This window comes from Podarcis filfolensis (genome assembly GCF_964270895.1).
Source record: "Podarcis filfolensis genome assembly, chromosome: Z".
Classification (NCBI taxonomy): domain Eukaryota; kingdom Metazoa; phylum Chordata; class Lepidosauria; order Squamata; family Lacertidae; genus Podarcis; species Podarcis filfolensis.
Window position 1 is genome coordinate 34,692,778 of NC_139617.1, and position 16,214 is coordinate 34,708,991.

The 16,214-nt window shown below is 44.5% G+C and overlaps 1 protein-coding gene and 1 long non-coding RNA gene across 6 annotated transcripts in view; one reads left to right on the forward strand and one right to left on the reverse strand.

Moving 5' to 3' along the window:
- LOC310754575 overlaps window positions 1-9,299 on the reverse strand; it is a 31,758-nt gene extending 22,459 nt beyond the window's left edge. For both annotated transcript variants that reach the window (XR_014543879.1, XR_014543880.1), the window contains exon 1: window positions 9,018-9,299. This is a non-coding gene — a long non-coding RNA (uncharacterized lncRNA). The remainder of the gene's footprint in view (window positions 1-9,017) is intronic.
- Window positions 1-16,214, forward strand: part of NCS1 (neuronal calcium sensor 1) — a 57,928-nt gene that overhangs the window by 38,347 nt on the left and 3,367 nt on the right. For all 4 annotated transcript variants that reach the window (XM_083596623.1, XM_083596626.1, XM_083596625.1 and 1 more), the window contains 5 exons: window positions 103-127; window positions 10,007-10,145; window positions 14,451-14,529; window positions 14,887-14,975; window positions 15,578-15,655. In XM_083596623.1, the coding sequence (XP_083452749.1) occupies window positions 103-127; window positions 10,007-10,145; window positions 14,451-14,529; window positions 14,887-14,975; window positions 15,578-15,655 (410 nt within the window). The remainder of the gene's footprint in view (window positions 1-102; window positions 128-10,006; window positions 10,146-14,450; window positions 14,530-14,886; window positions 14,976-15,577; window positions 15,656-16,214) is intronic.

Genomic DNA, 16,214 nt, shown 5'->3' on the forward strand with positions numbered 1-16,214 from the left:
ACTAGATTAAAACATTTAGGTAGTGAGAACTGAGAACTCAAAACTGCAGTTTTCTTTGAGTGACCAGTAAACACACTCTCTCTTTCTCTGTTCTTTTTCCAGTTACGGAGAAGGAGGTCCAGCAGTGGTGAGTACTCAGAGCTATTCTGGAGTCTTGTGAGTTCACAAGCATGCACATTTGTGTTCGTGAGCACGAAAAAAGCGAAATGGGGAGTCTGCTGCTACCATTGCACAGGTGTGCATGTTATATGCTTGCCTGATGGTCTCTATAATTTCTTGTCTCATTTGTGGGATGCAATTTCTGGAATGGAATGTAGCATCTGTAGGCCTGATAATTTGGGAGGAATGAAATCTTGACTGGACAGAGGAACAAAGCAGGGGTGAGGAACTTAAAGCTTGGGGGCCAAATGCGGTCCTCCAGACCCCTCTCTCTGGCCCTTGGAACTCTCCCTAAGCCATTCCCCCTTCTTCTCAGGCCACACCCACTTTCCAGCCACACCCCTCATTGACTCAGCTTTGCACCCTGAGTGCTTTTGCCTGGCTGGAATGTGTCATTGAACTCTGATAGTGCTTCTTGCTTGCCTGGGGGGATATTATAGACACTGTTTGTTGTGTGTGTGTGTGTGTGTGTGTGTGTGTGTGTGTGAGAGAGAGAGAGAGAGAGAGAGAGAGAGAGAGAGAGAGAGAAACAACAACAACAACAACAACAATTAGCCAACTATACAAAGGTAATTATTTTACATTCATTGCTCCAATTATTTTGCCTCTGACTCCCGCTGTGTTAGTTGTAAAGAAACGGAACCATAGAACTGGAGAGCTGGAAATGTTCCCAAAGGTCATCAAGTCCACCCCCCTACAATGCAGAAATTTCACCTAAAGATTTCCTGACAGATGGCCTTCCAACATTTGTTTAAAAACTTCCAGTAAAGGAGATTCCATTACCTTCTGTCAAACAGCTCTCACTATCTGACAGTTCTGCCTAATGTATAGTCAGAAACCAAATGCAGTGAGAGACTATTATTATTATTTATTGAAAACTTTCAGTTAGAGAATAGAATAGAATAGAATAAAAGGAAAAGAAGAAAACAAAAACAAAAATTAAAGAAAAAGCAAAAAAATTGAAATTGTGATAGATATAATTATGTAAGCAATATAGTTATTCCAACTAATGAAAAATTACTAACAATATATTACAGTTTTTACATGTGCATTTTTATAACTGCATTACAAATATCATTTTATTTATTCATGCACAGTCTACATCTAAATGCAATCTGTTCGTATATTGCGAGTGTTGTCATATCTTCTATCAGTTGTTTAAAGCGGGCCATGGTTTTATCTTTCCAATAAATCAATATCAGTCTTTTGGCAGAAGTTAGGGTGCAGAAATTCCATTTACAGTGAGAAACTTGATGTAGCTCAAGAAACAAGGGCTGCTATGTGCTACATTTATGGTGGAAAAATGCTCTGCACTCCCTCAGAGGCTCTCTTTTCTTTGCTAGGATTGCACAAGCTCCCATTCCCCCCCACCCTGCTTGAATTAAACCCTGCATGTATCTGATTTGCAAAACCTTCTCATTATATTTTCATCTTGTAGATAACGCTTAAAAAAATAATAAAAATGGCTGTGCTGTGCAATCAATGGTGCCTTTCCTCCAGGGCATACATACAGTCTAGAAAGGCTGGCTCCTTCCCCAAACCTCTGTAGTTTTTTTTTGGAAGGCGTCCAGCTGTTATCAGGGCAAGACAGGCACCACTGTTTACAGCCTGGAACGCAAATGCAGCTTAAGAGCAGAATATTCAATTCCAAGCATTTCCAGGTAGGGCTGGGGACATCCCTTGCCTGAAACCCTGGAAACCCTCAATCTGTTTCCATCATAGCCAGTTCTCTATAGGAATTTTCATTAACTTAAGAGCTGCTGCCTGAGTTTGCTTCTCCCCCTCCTTTTTTCTTTTCTGTGATGTCTTTTAGATAGCTAACGGGGTAAGCACACACCCACCCACACCCACACCCCTATCTCTTTCTCTATCTTTATATTCTATCATATCTATTTATCTATCTATCTATCTATCTATCTATCTATCTATCTACCTACCTACACATATACATAGAGACTTTTTACTTCTAAGCTGCCTGGGGAGACTTCCCTGCTGAATAGCAGGGTAAAACATGTTTTAAATTAATAAAACAGCAACAATTCTATAAATTGCCATCCACACCAAAATATCAGAATTTGAAAACACTGACAGAGCTATAGCTTTACCAAGTTTACAGAAGACATCAAATTATTCAGCACCATAAGGATAGAAGGAGATGATTGCAGAGAGCTCCAAAGGAACCTCTCCAAACTGGGTGAACATGCATGAAAATGGCAACTGCAACTAAGAAGAGCCCAACTGGATCAAACCAGTGGCACTTCCTGTTCCCACAGTGGCCAACCAGATGCCCTGATGGGAAGCCCACAAACAGTACCTTGTGATGTATGTTAACTGGTTTTCAGGGGTATACTGTACTGTCTCCAACAGTGGAGGTAGGACAAAAGAAGAGCCTGCTGGATCAGGCCAATGGCAATCTAGTCCAGCCTCCTGTTCTCACATTGGCCAGCGAGATGCTGCAATAGGAAGTCCACAAGCAGGACCCGAGCACAATAGTTGTTGCTCCCCAACAACTGGTATGCAGAGATAGACTGCATTTGAACAGAGAAACTTAGCTACCATGGCTAAGAAGATCCCTGCGGGATCAGAGCAAAGGCCCATCTAGTTCAGAATCCTGTTTTCACAGTGGTCAACCAGATGCCTCAATGGGAGACCTTTAAGCAGAGCCTGAGCACAAGAGCATTCTCCCCTCCAGCAGTTTCCAGTAATGGTATTCAAAAGCATTACTGCATCAGGCTGTGGAGGGAGAACATGGTCAATGATCCAGGACAGACCTAATAGCACATTCACTCATAGGGCATAATTAAAATGATGGACATTTGTTCCTACTGGACTGGGAATGGCCACTAACTTGGGCAGCTTTGAAAAGCATTTAGGCAAAAAATGGAGGATGAGGCTATCAATAACTACTAGGCATGATCAAAAGGTGCAAAGACCCTTCCTTCTATCCTTCCTTCTACTAAATCAGTCCATTGGGGTCCACTCAGCTCACAGTGGCCAATCAGATGCCCCACTTGTAGGACCTGGGTGCACAGATTCCCAGAAACGGGTATTCAGAGACATGCTGCTTCCAATGGTGGGAGAAAGAACATCACTATTGTGGCTAGTAGCGATTGATATTCTCTTCCATGAATTGACCTAATCCTCTTTTAAAGCCATTCACATGGATGGCCATCACTGCACACTCTTATCAATAACTGCTCCAGGAAATTGAGAGAAGAGGCACCCTTAGTCTGTACAGAGATTCCTTTCTTAGCACATAGCACATCGCAGAAACATTTCTGCGCATTCCCTCTACTGATGCAAACATGCTCACTTATTTGCAGTTGAGTGTGGCCAGCTAGCAGGCCTGGCTTGTTCCAGATTGAACAACAAATTGCACTGTTAGTCACAGAAGAATAAACACTTAGTTCGTTCTTCCTGGTAAGGAGAACAGCATCCGCCTGAAATGAAATGAAAAATTCCGCCCACAACTCTCCCGCCCCCTATAGTTAATCAGCTGGCTAAGCGTTAAATGGCTGGGCATGGATGTTCCATTCTATTCCTTTCTCAGTTTCCTTCCAGGGAATGGTTTGGCGGATGGGAGGTGAACTTGTATGGGGGCAGGAGAGCTCTTCGATTTGGAGCTTTTGTGCTTCACTCATGCTCAGCACATGATTGATATGGCTTGGGCCCAGGCTTACCTGAAAGATTGTATCTCCTTCTACAAACCCACCCAATGTACTCAGATCCTCGGGTGAGCACCTTCTCTTGGTCCCATCAGAAGCATGGTTTATGGTGACACAAGAGAAAGAGAGAGACTTTTCTGTGGTGGCTCCCATATTGTGGGATTTTCTCCCAAGAGATGTTGGACTGGCTCCCTCTTTGCTTTCCTTCTGCCTGCAGGCTAAGACCTTCCTGTTGAGACCAACTAAGGTGCAGGTGATGCTGATCACTGGATTTGAAAGGCTGGCTCTAAATGTGTTTGCATGTATTTTAACTATTGTTATTAACTAGTTTCTTTTTATTACTTTGCATTATATAAGGTTGTTTTTTAAATATTGGATGCTGCCTTGAATCCCGTCTCAAGAGAAAGGCAGGATTTTACTACTACTACTACTACTACTGCTGATAATAATAATAATAATAATAAATGAACAATAATGATTAACTTCATTGTTACACTGTGGAACTCCCTCCCACAGAAGGCAGTGATGGCCACCAACTTCAATGGCTTTAACAGATGATTTGACAAATTCATGCAGGAGGAGAGGACTATTGATGGCTGCTAGCCACGATGGCTATGCTCTGGCTCTGACCATGGAGGCAGAGCATAGCCATTGTGGCTAGTAGCTATCAATAACCATCTCCTCCTCCAGTTCCTGAAAATGGCAAGAGGGGATGATGCACTTGTGCTCGGGTCCTATTTGTGGGTTTCCAGCAGGCATGTGGGTGGCCACTGTGAGAACAGGATGCTGGACTAGGTGGGATCATCTTAATGTTCTTTGGTCAGTTGGTTAGAGCGTGGTGCTGATAATGCCAATGTTTCAGGTTCGATCACCATATAGGACAGCAGCATATTCCTGCACTGCAGTGGGTTGGCCCTCGGGGTCTCTTCCAACTCTACAGTTCTGTGATTCTAAGGCATCTTCCTGTGTTCCTGATTTCGTGCTACCCCCTCTGCAAACTCCCACAAAGGTGGCCACCCTCCCCATTTCTCCTTTGTTCCAACAGCCCTCAAATGCATCACCGCCCCATTTCTGATTCCTGCTGCGTCATGGACAGCAATGAGGGAAAGAAGATGCTGCCTCTTTCCCTGTCATATTTCCTGATCAGTTTCATCTTAGCACACGCAGCCCCCCCTTTCCTTGCCGCTCAGTTTGATACTTGACAGATTCAGGTGGCCCTGTTGCATAATGCTCCCCTAATCTCACCCCCTCCCCACTTCTCCACCCCCATCTGCTATTTCTCTCTGTGTTCCCCCCCCTTCCTGTTCCTTGTTTATTCCCATTTTATCTTGGCACGTGGGAAGGAGATGGTTCCCGCACAGCTTGGTTTGGGGAAGGAAGGATTAATTCCCCTTCAGAACAGCCTGTAAAGGTGGGGAATTCAACTAGTGTTAAACTAAACAGCATCCAGCATGGGAGTAGCCAAGATTTTTGTTAGGGGGGGAGGCCTTTTGTTGAGGGGGCAGTCTTTTGTTGAGGGAGCAGAACCTCAGTTTGCTATGCCCCCCCTTGGCTATGCCCATGGTATCCAGAGAGGGAGTAATCCCCACCTCAATTTTGTTTCATGCAACTGAAAAAGGGAGTGTGTGGGAAAGAATCTGACATTCTCTTATAGGTAATGTGTTAAATTAAATCAAGTAGAAAAGAGCTTTCTCTTGGGCCATCTCTCACCTTGTGAGGTAGTCTGATAGCGTGACCATTGTGAACTGAAGGAGGACTCCGATGGTGCAGTGCTCTGTAGATGCAATGTAGAGCGTAGCTGCAGTCTCAGTGGTGCATCTGAATGGTTGAACCGAAATGGGAAACCATTGTTTGAAGTGGGTTTGTTAACCACACTGAGTAGCACAACCATGCCAACTTTATGCCAGTACCTCAGGCAGACTTGGGAGACCTGTGGCCATCTAGATGTTGCTGGACTACTCATATCCTTATCTTTTGGACATGTTGGCTGGTGCTGGATGAGAGTTGGAGTCCAACAATATTTAAATGTGGTTCCTCAGCCTTGATCTCAGAAGGGGCATTTCTCTCTCATGGAGTAATGCCTTTTCCAAATAGAGTTTTTCTTTCGTTTCTTGTATTCACCTGTCCTTTGAGAGGGGAATACCTTTTCTTAGAATGATCAACACTGGGCAGAACCATGTAAGCCACCTTAACATCCATGGAGAAAAAGAAGGGATATACATGCAAGAAAGGAACAAACGAATAAGTAAGCAAGCTCCCTGCCAGAAGAAAAGTAGCAGAGCAAGATAGAAGGATTCTAGCTAGCGCTTTTTCTATTTGTGGGGCGATGCCTTTTCTAAATGTTAATCAGCATGGATAAATATTTGAAAATGATATTTCTCCCCACCTACCATCTGTGGTGGTGCAGTCCATTCTGTCAATATTAGGACTGTACCACCTCCTGGATCAGCTGTGCTGCTGAAAACGATCAAAAATTTTCCTTTTTAATTTTGTGATGTAATATTCAAATTCAATAATATATATATATATATATATATATATATATATATATATATATGGGGGGGGTATAGGTGGTGCTGGCCTCTCTTTGTTTGCTGAAAATCTGGCTAAATGCTCTTGGAGGTGGAAGATGATGAGGTTTTGCTGTTGAGATAATTTCAGGGAATAGATTAAAGTGGAGAGCAGGGTCTGAAACCAGGTCACCCTCACCTTGCCTTCACCAACAGAAGGCAGCCCTTGCAAATGTATCATCAGCTGTTCCTTTTGTGTGCCTGAGGTGTGTCAGAGGGATTGGTTTCACGGAAAGCACCTGATCTCTGACCTGATCAGCCCAGATTTCCCTGGGTGCCCCAAGCACAAGGGCTCCCTGTGGCTTATCTTGGATTGCTCTTTCAGAGCAGAGTTTTGGGGGCCGGGGTTGAATGGTCTCTCTCTCCTCATCTTACAGTGTCTATAAGAAAAGGGATATGGATTCACTCTTTGCTTTAGCCCTTTGTTGTATCTTAAGGTGTCTTTTGAGAAAGAGACCTCCCACACACGGGGGGGGGGGGGAGGGAACCTTCCCCATGGGCCATCTTGGCAGGTGGGCAGAGCACCCTGCATTCTCTCCCCGGTCTTCCCACTGATGAAATCTAGATAGCTTGTTCCTTGGGGCAGAGACCTTTTCTTTTCTTTTGCCTTTTGATGAGTAGTAGGCAGTGATTGACACCAGCTTGAATGGTGTTAAAAGAGGATTCAATTCCCAGCATCTCCACGTAAGGCTGGGAATGTCCCCTGCCTGAAACCTTGGAAGGCTGCTCCCATTGGCTCATCTAGTCTAGCATTCTGTTCTCAAAGTGATTAAACCAGATGCCTGTGCAAAGCCTGAAGGCTGGACTTGAGTGCAATAGGAGCGCTCCCCACTTGTAATTCCCGGCAAGTGATATTCAGAAGCGTTGTTCCCTCCAACCATGGGGGCAGAGCACAGCCATCATGGCTTGAAGCCATTGATAGCCCTCTCCTGCGTGAATTTGTCCAGTCCTCTTTAAAGTCATCCAAGGTGGTGGCCATCACTGCCTCAAGTGGCAGCGAGTTCCATAGTGTACATTTGCACTGCATGAATATGTCCTTTCTTTCATCCACTCTGAAGCATTCAACATTTAGCTTCATTGAATGCCCGTGAGTTCTAGTATTATGAGAGAAAAAACTTTTCGCTACCCTCTTTCTTCACACCAGGCATAACTTTATAAACTTCTGTCATGTCACCGAATCATGATATGAATGATGATCCCGTACAATACAGTGGTACCTCTGGTTGCGAATGGGATCCGTTCCGGAGGCCAGTTCATAACATGAGCAGAACGCAACCAGCGTCTGCGCATCTGTGGGTCACGATTCGCCACTTCTGCGCACGCATGTGACGTCATTTTGCGTGTCTGTGCATGTGCAAGCGGTGAAACCCGGAAATAACCCTTTCCGGTACTTTTGGGTCGCTGCGGGACACAACCTGAAAACGCTCAACTTGAAGCAAACGTAATATGAGGTATGACTGTATAGGGGAATAGTGAAATCACCCCTGGGATTCCAAACCTCCTGTAATCATGTAGGGAGGATCAGGCGCCTTCTCAAGCCAGTCAGAGGAGAGGTGTACCAGCCAGTCTTTCCCCCCTGCAAGTGGGCTTATATGGAGAAGAGCTACCTATTTAAAAAACAAACAAACCCTCAACCTTCAAATGGCATGCTTTGATCAAGCCAGCCTACCCATAAGCCTCATGCGTGCATAGGAAAGGTAATCCAGAATCCCACAGTGACAGCTGCCGCATCCATCAAGGTCCCTTTTCCTGTAAATATTATTATAACTCCTGCTGCTGTGTTACCTAAGTCAGAAATAACAGCTGGGGGAACAGGGTGCTGGTTAGTAAATATTTTGGCCATTTGTTCCTGTTGCTCCCACCACAGACTCAAGGGAGTAAGATGGATTTCCACTGTGTTTTGCCTCCCTTTGGATGTGGGAAACCACAGGAGGGAACTCTGTGCTCTGATCCTGCTTATGACCCATTGGGCTATCTGGTTAGCCCCTGTGAGATCTGGATGCTGGACTAGATGGGCCATTGGCTGCAGCATAGTGGAATGAAGGGGGTGCAAAATGAGACCACATTGCTGGATCAGGCCAGCTTGGCCAGCTGGAACACGGGAGGCAGTGATGGCCACCAACCTAGCTAGATGGCTTTAAAAGATCAGACAAATTTATGGAAGAGAGGGATATCCAAGGCTATTAGCCACAATGGCTGAACTCTTCCTCCATGGTTAGAGGCAGCAATGTTTCTGAACACCACAGGAGCCACTGGAGGGGAGAGGGCTCCTGTGCTTAGGTCCTGTTTACAAGAGCGGTGGACTCGTAATCTGGTGAACCGGGTTTGAGTCTCTGCTCCTCCACATACAGCTGCTGGGTGACCTTGGGCTAGTCACACTTCTTTGAAGTCTCTCAGCCTCACTTACCTCACAGAATGTTTGTTGTGGGGGAGGAAGGGAAAGGAGATTGTTAGCCGCTTTGAGACTCCTTCGGGTAGTGATAAAACGGGATAGCAAATCCAAACTCTTCTTCTTCTTTTTCACTGGGGCATCTTGTTGGCCACTGTGAGAACAGGAGGCCGGTGTGATACACCCACCCACCCACCCACTTTTACATAAATAGTTGAGTATAAATCTTTTTACTTGTCAGGTTAGTAACATTTGAACAACAAGTATTATTTCCAAACTCCTCCAGGCAGCTTCTGCATGAAGTCCCCACACCTCTCACCTTCACAGTCAATATAGAACTAACAAAAATAACCAACCAACTGCCAACTGCCTATTCTCAACTGCCAATTCTCAACTGCCAATTGCCAACTACCAATTCTCAACTGCCAATTGCCTACTGCCACATCCTTTCCCCAATACCATCTGTTCTTTGTGAAATATATTCCCAATGAAATTATATTACAAATACTAACATCAAGTAGGCGCAGGCCCGTTGTCATGATCCTGCCTCAGGGGTCTTCTTATCTTCTTCTCCTCTACGTTGGGGGTAAGGCTAAGGGAGGGACTTGATTAAGACCAAGTTAGTCAACTCATGGCAGAGGCAAGAAATGAACTCATGGCTGACTTTAGCTCAGTCTTTTGAGCTGTTATGCTGCCTTCACTCTCAGGGTTTCTTAACTGATCCAGCAGGCTCCTCTGCTAATGCATTAATGTTAGACAAGGGAGACATTTTCATTCCCCAGTATGTCCTGGACATTGTGTGGGGGAGGAGAAAAGTGCCCCTTCTGGTGGCCGCCATTCCCCTCCCCCCAGGAATGCCCTCAAGCCACACATTAGCCAAGGGCATTCTGGGAAAGGAAAATGGCCGCCAAGTGCCGCTGGCAAAATAAACTCTGGAAAGGTATAACCTGAGATTTCCTGGGAGCTGGATCCCATGGGTAGTAGCACCCAGTGCCAGTCTTACTCAGAGTAGACCAGCCAAAGGTATTGGCTCATTAATTTCAGTGGGTATACTCTTGAGAAGAACAAGTTGGATATAACCCAGTGTCCCTTGCTTTCTGCCTTGCTCAAGGATGTATCATCAGAGCTACCTTGAACAGAATCTGTAGTGCCTTGTCAATACTGTGAGGCACTTTGGTGATATGCTTCAAGCTGTTTCCCCCTCCCCTTTCTTCTTTGCGCAGGTACAAAGGCTTCATCAAGGACTGCCCCAGTGGGCAGCTGGATGCTGCTGGGTTCCAAAAGATCTACAAGCAGTTCTTCCCCTTTGGGGACCCAACCAAGTTTGCCACATTCGTCTTCAACGTCTTCGACGAGAACAAAGTAAGTCCACTGCGTTCCTCTGTGATTCACTCCCCCCTCACTTCCTTATTCTTCCTTATCCTCCCCTCTGAAGCATTAATGGAGCTTGCCAGTTAGAAAGCATGTACACCCACACACACAGTTGCCAGGTATCACCTGAAGTCTCCAGATTGGCCTGGCTGCCTCCAGGTGGCAGGCAGAGGGCTTGAATCTCCAGGTGGGTGAGAGGACCTTTAATTATAATAAACAAAATTATTAAGAGGACTGTGCATGCAGCTTGCAAGCTACAGCCTGGCAGGAGCTGGCTGCAAATTACAGTGTAGGGTCTGTCCTCCTCTGCTTCCCTGTCCCAAGTAACCTCCGTGTCTAGGGCCCACCCTCATGACATCACTGCCCCCTGTGACAACACCTTGGTTTCAGATTTCGGCCCTGAAATCTCAGGGTCTGGGATGTTCCTGACCTGACAAACCCTGGGCCAATGTCCCACCTCCAAACCATAAAAATTTCCAGCACAGCTGGTCTAAAAAGGGAGGAAAATCCATCCCTTTGCTCCATAGTGGCTGAAAATTGTTGCCTGCTCAAGTCCCTAGGGGTGAATTTATTTATTTACCCATTTATTGGTCTGTTGTTGTTAGGGAGGAAATGAGATTAAGTAAAACTCCCTCTTTAAAGCAAAACCGGATCTCCCCTTGTTGAACTTCCACCCGCAGGTAAAGTCTATTTTCTTCCAACAGACCTCTGGGAACTGACTGTTTAAGGAAAGGGCTTTCAGAAAGTGCTGTGCTTTTTTATTATCTGTATTTTACTAGATTTGTTTTTATATGTTTTTAATTCTATTAATTTAATTTAATTCTATTAATTACTTTTTCGCGATTATCTTTTTAATGTTTTTAGCCTTGTGTATTTTATTGTAGTTTGTCTTAATTTCTGTAAGCTGCCTTTAGTCCTGGTCTGGGATAAAGGCAGAATATAAATAATATTAATAGTTAATAATAATATCATCTACCAATACCAGCTCCAAGGTGCAAAAGACATGCCATTAAAATGAAAGAACAAGGGTGCCTCTGAGCATATTCTGAGTCTAGAGATTTGTTCGCAGTTACACAACTGAGCTAAGCTCACAGTCCTGTCATAAGCAGAAAACCATGTGTGATCAGCTTTCTTTCATTTCAGTAGCCTTATTTAGGCAGGATAAATAGTTTTATTCCTAGTTTGAACCCTGACTAGGGACCGTTTTGATTTTCCTCTGTGCCTCATTCCCCCACCGCCACAAATCATAATTATCTGAGCTTGTTTTAATTTGTGTAACCCAACTTGACTAGCAATCTGCAAAAAAGGCAGAATAATAATAATAATAATAATAATAATAATAATAATAATTATTATTATTATTATTATTACAACACTCAAAGTAGGAGGGATGGAAGCAAGACATGTCATGCAACTGTGGAAAGCCTCTGCTGGGACAACTGCCCCATCCAGTAAAAGTAGCAGGAATTACACAATCCATCCGGTTAAACATTGCCAACTGGTAAACTCACCTCCACCATCTCAAAATCAGCAGAGCTGCAGTAAAGCTAAATGCTAATCAGACACCTGCTCTTTTCTAAGTTGTTCCCCACAACCGCTTTCCTCCTCTGGCATTTTAATGCTCCCCTTTTCCTTTCCGAAAGGGATCCTAGAGAATTAGGTTTATCCCACTGAGGATCATCCCTTCCACCTTGAGCAAAGGCCATGACACCTGTAAACATCTTTGCAGAACCGTGGATTATTTTACTTTTTAGGTGGGAAGGGAACTGGAGGAGCCCAGCACCTGGCTATGCTCACCACCATCACTATGAATCAGTTTATATGTATGCCACTTTTCCATTTTTTCATGCTCAAAGTGACTCATAGCAACATACAGAATAAAATACAACAACATTTCAAGATAAGAACCTAAGAATGAGCCTAAGAACCTAAGAAGAGCCTTCTCAATCAGGCCAATGGCCCACCTAGTCCAGCATCTTGTTCTCACAATAGCCAACTAGATGCCCCAATGATAAACCCAAATGCAGGACCTGAGCACAAGGGCACTCTCCCCCACTGCGGTTTCCAGCAACTGATATTTACAAGTGTTTACTGTTTGAATGGATTGTTTTGATGAGGGTAATCTGATGAAGGATGGACTAGAAATATATTGAACAATTTAACTTAAGGAAAGTACCTATGAAGGTCCCATCTTAGAAAAGGTATTCCTCTGTTAGGCTGCATCCACACTATACATTTATAACATCCACCCCCAAGAACCTTTCAAACCGTAGTTTGTTAGGAGTGCTGAGAATTGTGGGCTTCCAGGGAGATGAATGGTGGTTTGGCTGTCTCTCTGTTAGCTCGCGATTGATGATAGTCAGATAGATAGTCCGACTATTAAATCACTCTGGTGATAAGGGTGATCAAAGAGTACCTTGAATGCTTTGATCAAGGCTGCTTTCTGCTGTCTGCACCTGTGGGCTTGGATGGGAGCTAGAAAGAGCTGGCAAGCTAAGGAGTGACATTTTGCCGAAACACCATGTAAACACCCTCCATGGGTAGAAATATTCACACCCTCTCTTTCTTAAATGTTTCTGGGACAGGAAAAACCACAAACTAGAGAGACTTATCTGTCCGCTGGTGAAAATCTACAGTCCAGAAACTTGGAATAACAAATTTCTGTCATTAAGAAGAACAGAAGGAAAATTGGTAGTTAAAGTAATAATAGTAACAACAATTTTATTATTTATATCTTGCCCATCTGGCTAAGACAGAGTGAAAAGCCTGATTTATGGTTGAAAATAAATCTTAAATGGACAAGGGAATTCTTGGTGTGAAGTGTCTTTCCCCTTTTTCTGCTTTTTGTCATTAAGGAAACTGAAAGTTAATTGGCCAGTACTCTGGCATTCCTCTGAGATAAGAGCTATTGAAGCTGTGACCTTTAGGAAATATTAAGGTAGACTGAGCTGTTAATAACACCCAACACATCAAAAGCAACCTGTATGGCAAAGGTACCTTTGGATCTCCCAGTGACTGTTGGTATTGGAGAATGATGGAGAAATGCATAGAAAAGAGTGGGATGAATGAATGACTAACTAATGGGAAGATGTGTCAACACCTTTCAAACAAATCAGGAAGAATGCTCCCTGTTGTATAACCTTGCAAACAAATTGGAATGAATGCTCATTAAAGGCCATATATGATCTAAAAAGACGAAGAAGTGTTTACTGCCTCTAATCAGGGAGGCAGAGCACAGCCATGGTGGCTAGTAGCCATCTAAAGCCTCCTCCTCCAGTGGCCCATCTAGTCCACCATCTTGTTCTCACAGTCGCCAGCCAGATGCCTCAGTGGGAAGCCAAAATTAGGATCTGAGCACAAGGGCACTCTCCCCTCCTGCAGTTTCCAGCAAATGGCATTCAGAAACATTAGTGCCCCAGCTGTGGTGTGGAGCATACAAAACAGATCACAATTTAAACAAAATGTCTGTAAGACAAACAAACATCTCACACAAAGAACAACTGAAATGATGCCTGACAACAAAATATAAAACTTCCACAAAATACTAGGCATGGAGTGGAGCAAGGCCGGTGGGAAAGCTTGCCCTTGATAGTTCCAACAGAATCTCATTTGTAGCAATGCTCAGCTATGCTGTATTTCCAGGTGCTTGAGGAATTTTGATTTCTGTGTCTCCCAAAGTGAACCGGCATGGATTTTGCAGCTCCTGGACTTAGATATGTGGATTGAAATATCCTACAGAATATTACACACAGAGCTCTCGGCTCAACAGATTTAAACATGTGAAAATTCTGTGAGTGCAGTTTGAAATAAAATGCATTTACAAATGTGTATGTAGAATTTAAACTCCACTTAGGAACATCTTGTTTGGGGATAAAATGCTTCCTGAAATATGTGTTTAAATAGGAATTTTCTTGCATATTTTTTCAAAACTAGCATAGATTAAATTGGACACAGGACAGGATAGATTTTTGAAAGAGCATGTGAGGAATTAACGTGGAGCAGAAATAGATTGAGGCTTCTATCCCGTGCTGCAATGCAAGAGAGTGCATGGTGCCCTTTCCAACTGTGAGATCCCATCCTCTTCCCCAGTCATCACAAACTACCTTGTTTGGGAAGCAGCCTTATAAGAGTCAGGGCTATTGTTCCATCAAGCTCAATAACATCTGCACTGACTGGCAGCAGCTCTCCAGGGTTTCAGACAGGGAGCTTCTCTCCGCCCTACCTGGAGATGCCCCGCTGCCCTGGGCCATACTAGGTGGCTCCAGCCTTACCAAATCACTTTTCTGTTGTTCTCAGGATGGAAGGATTGAGTTTTCCGAGTTTATCCAAGCCTTGTCGGTCACTTCCCGGGGGACGTTGGATGAGAAACTGCGGTGTAAGTGGTCAACTGGATTTGAAAATTAAAACTGGTCCTATCAGCATTCAACACTCTAAATTAGGGCTCAGCTCCCACAATCCATCCCCAAGCAAAACTGACCTTTGCAATGTGAGCTAAGGCTTCCTTTTTGGCATGTGGCCCCCTCAGGATCTTGCCCCTTTCCCTCTTGCTCTCAGATAGCAGCTTATGAAAGTCTTCTGCTAGGACTGTACATAGCACGCACATGCGCATGCAGACACACACACCATCTAGGCATCCAGATGATGCCTAGATGAGGGCGGGGCTAACATTTAATTAGGGCTTTTAAGCCTCAGGTCAGCATAACTCTCTCTAACCTTCTACTTGTGGTTTCAGGGGCCTTTAAGCTGTATGATCTTGACAACGATGGCTACATCACTAGGAATGAGATGCTGGACATCGTTGATGCCATTTACCAGATGGTGGTGAGTGTTTGAAAGAGCAGGATGCAATATGAGTAAGACTCCAGCTGTTATTTATAGAAAGAGAAACTAGGTGGAGGGAAGGGCAAATGCTAGGCTCCACCCTGGAGGAGCAAAATTTGGTCACCTGGGTAATTCACAAACAATTTCCAGGCGACCAGTCAAGGATGCTTCTGTAAATGGGGGAAGTTGGAAGTTTATGTTGGTTTTTTCCCCAGGCTGCTACAAATTATACTCCTTGGGGTGAATAAAACCTCTAAAGGCTTTTGTAGTCTTAGGCCTAATTCACACCATACCTTTAAAGCACTATGATACTAACTTAAACGGTCAAAGGTTCCCCCCTAAAATTCTGGGCATGGGAGTTTGTTATAAGTAGTTTAACAAGGAGTCCATATTCACAGGGAACTCTGGGAATTAATTGTAGCTCTATGAGAGGAATAAGCAGGTCCCCTAAGAACTTCCAGTACCCTTAACAAACTACAGGTTCCCAGAATTCTTTGGGAGAAGCTTGTTTATTTATTTCATTCCAGGCCAGGAGGCAGAGACTGAACCCCCCCACCTTCTCTTCTCTTCTCTTCTCTTCTCTTCTCTTCTCTTCTCTTCAGGGGAACACTGTGGAGCTCCCTGAAGAGGAAAACACCCCAGAGAAGCGGGTGGACCGGATTTTTGCCATGATGGATAAAGTAAGATGCATCCAGACATTGTCTCACCTTGAGGCAACCATCCAGAAATTGCCAGACCCGTTTTCCCTGCCACCCTCCCACACCAGAGATCACAACCAATGTCCCCCATGTCCTGCTTCAATGAATTTGAGGGTGCCTTTTGAGGATCTAGAAGGCAGGCTGTCTCCACCACCCTGTTGTCAGGCTTATTCCCACATGTAGCAAACTCCCCCATGGGCAGAAATGGATCCGGAGATCTGCATGGGCAGTCTCTGCAGGAGGAGGAAGAATTGTAGCTGAGTGGCGTAGAGAAAACTCGGGCCCAGGGGCAAAATGTGGCCCTCTGCAGTTCTTTATCTGGCCCTCGGGGCTCTCCTCAGACCACTGTCCTTATCTGCTTCACTTCAGAACTTCCTGAAGTGTTTTTGCTTGGCAGGAATGTAGCCTTGAACTCTGATCATGCCTCTTGTTTTCCTACATGTTGGGTAGAGAGAGGTGTGAGGGTGCAATCCTCTGACTTTGGTTGTTCAAATGTACAAGACAACACCTGTTGTTTCTCCCCCTTTTGCATATGGTCCCA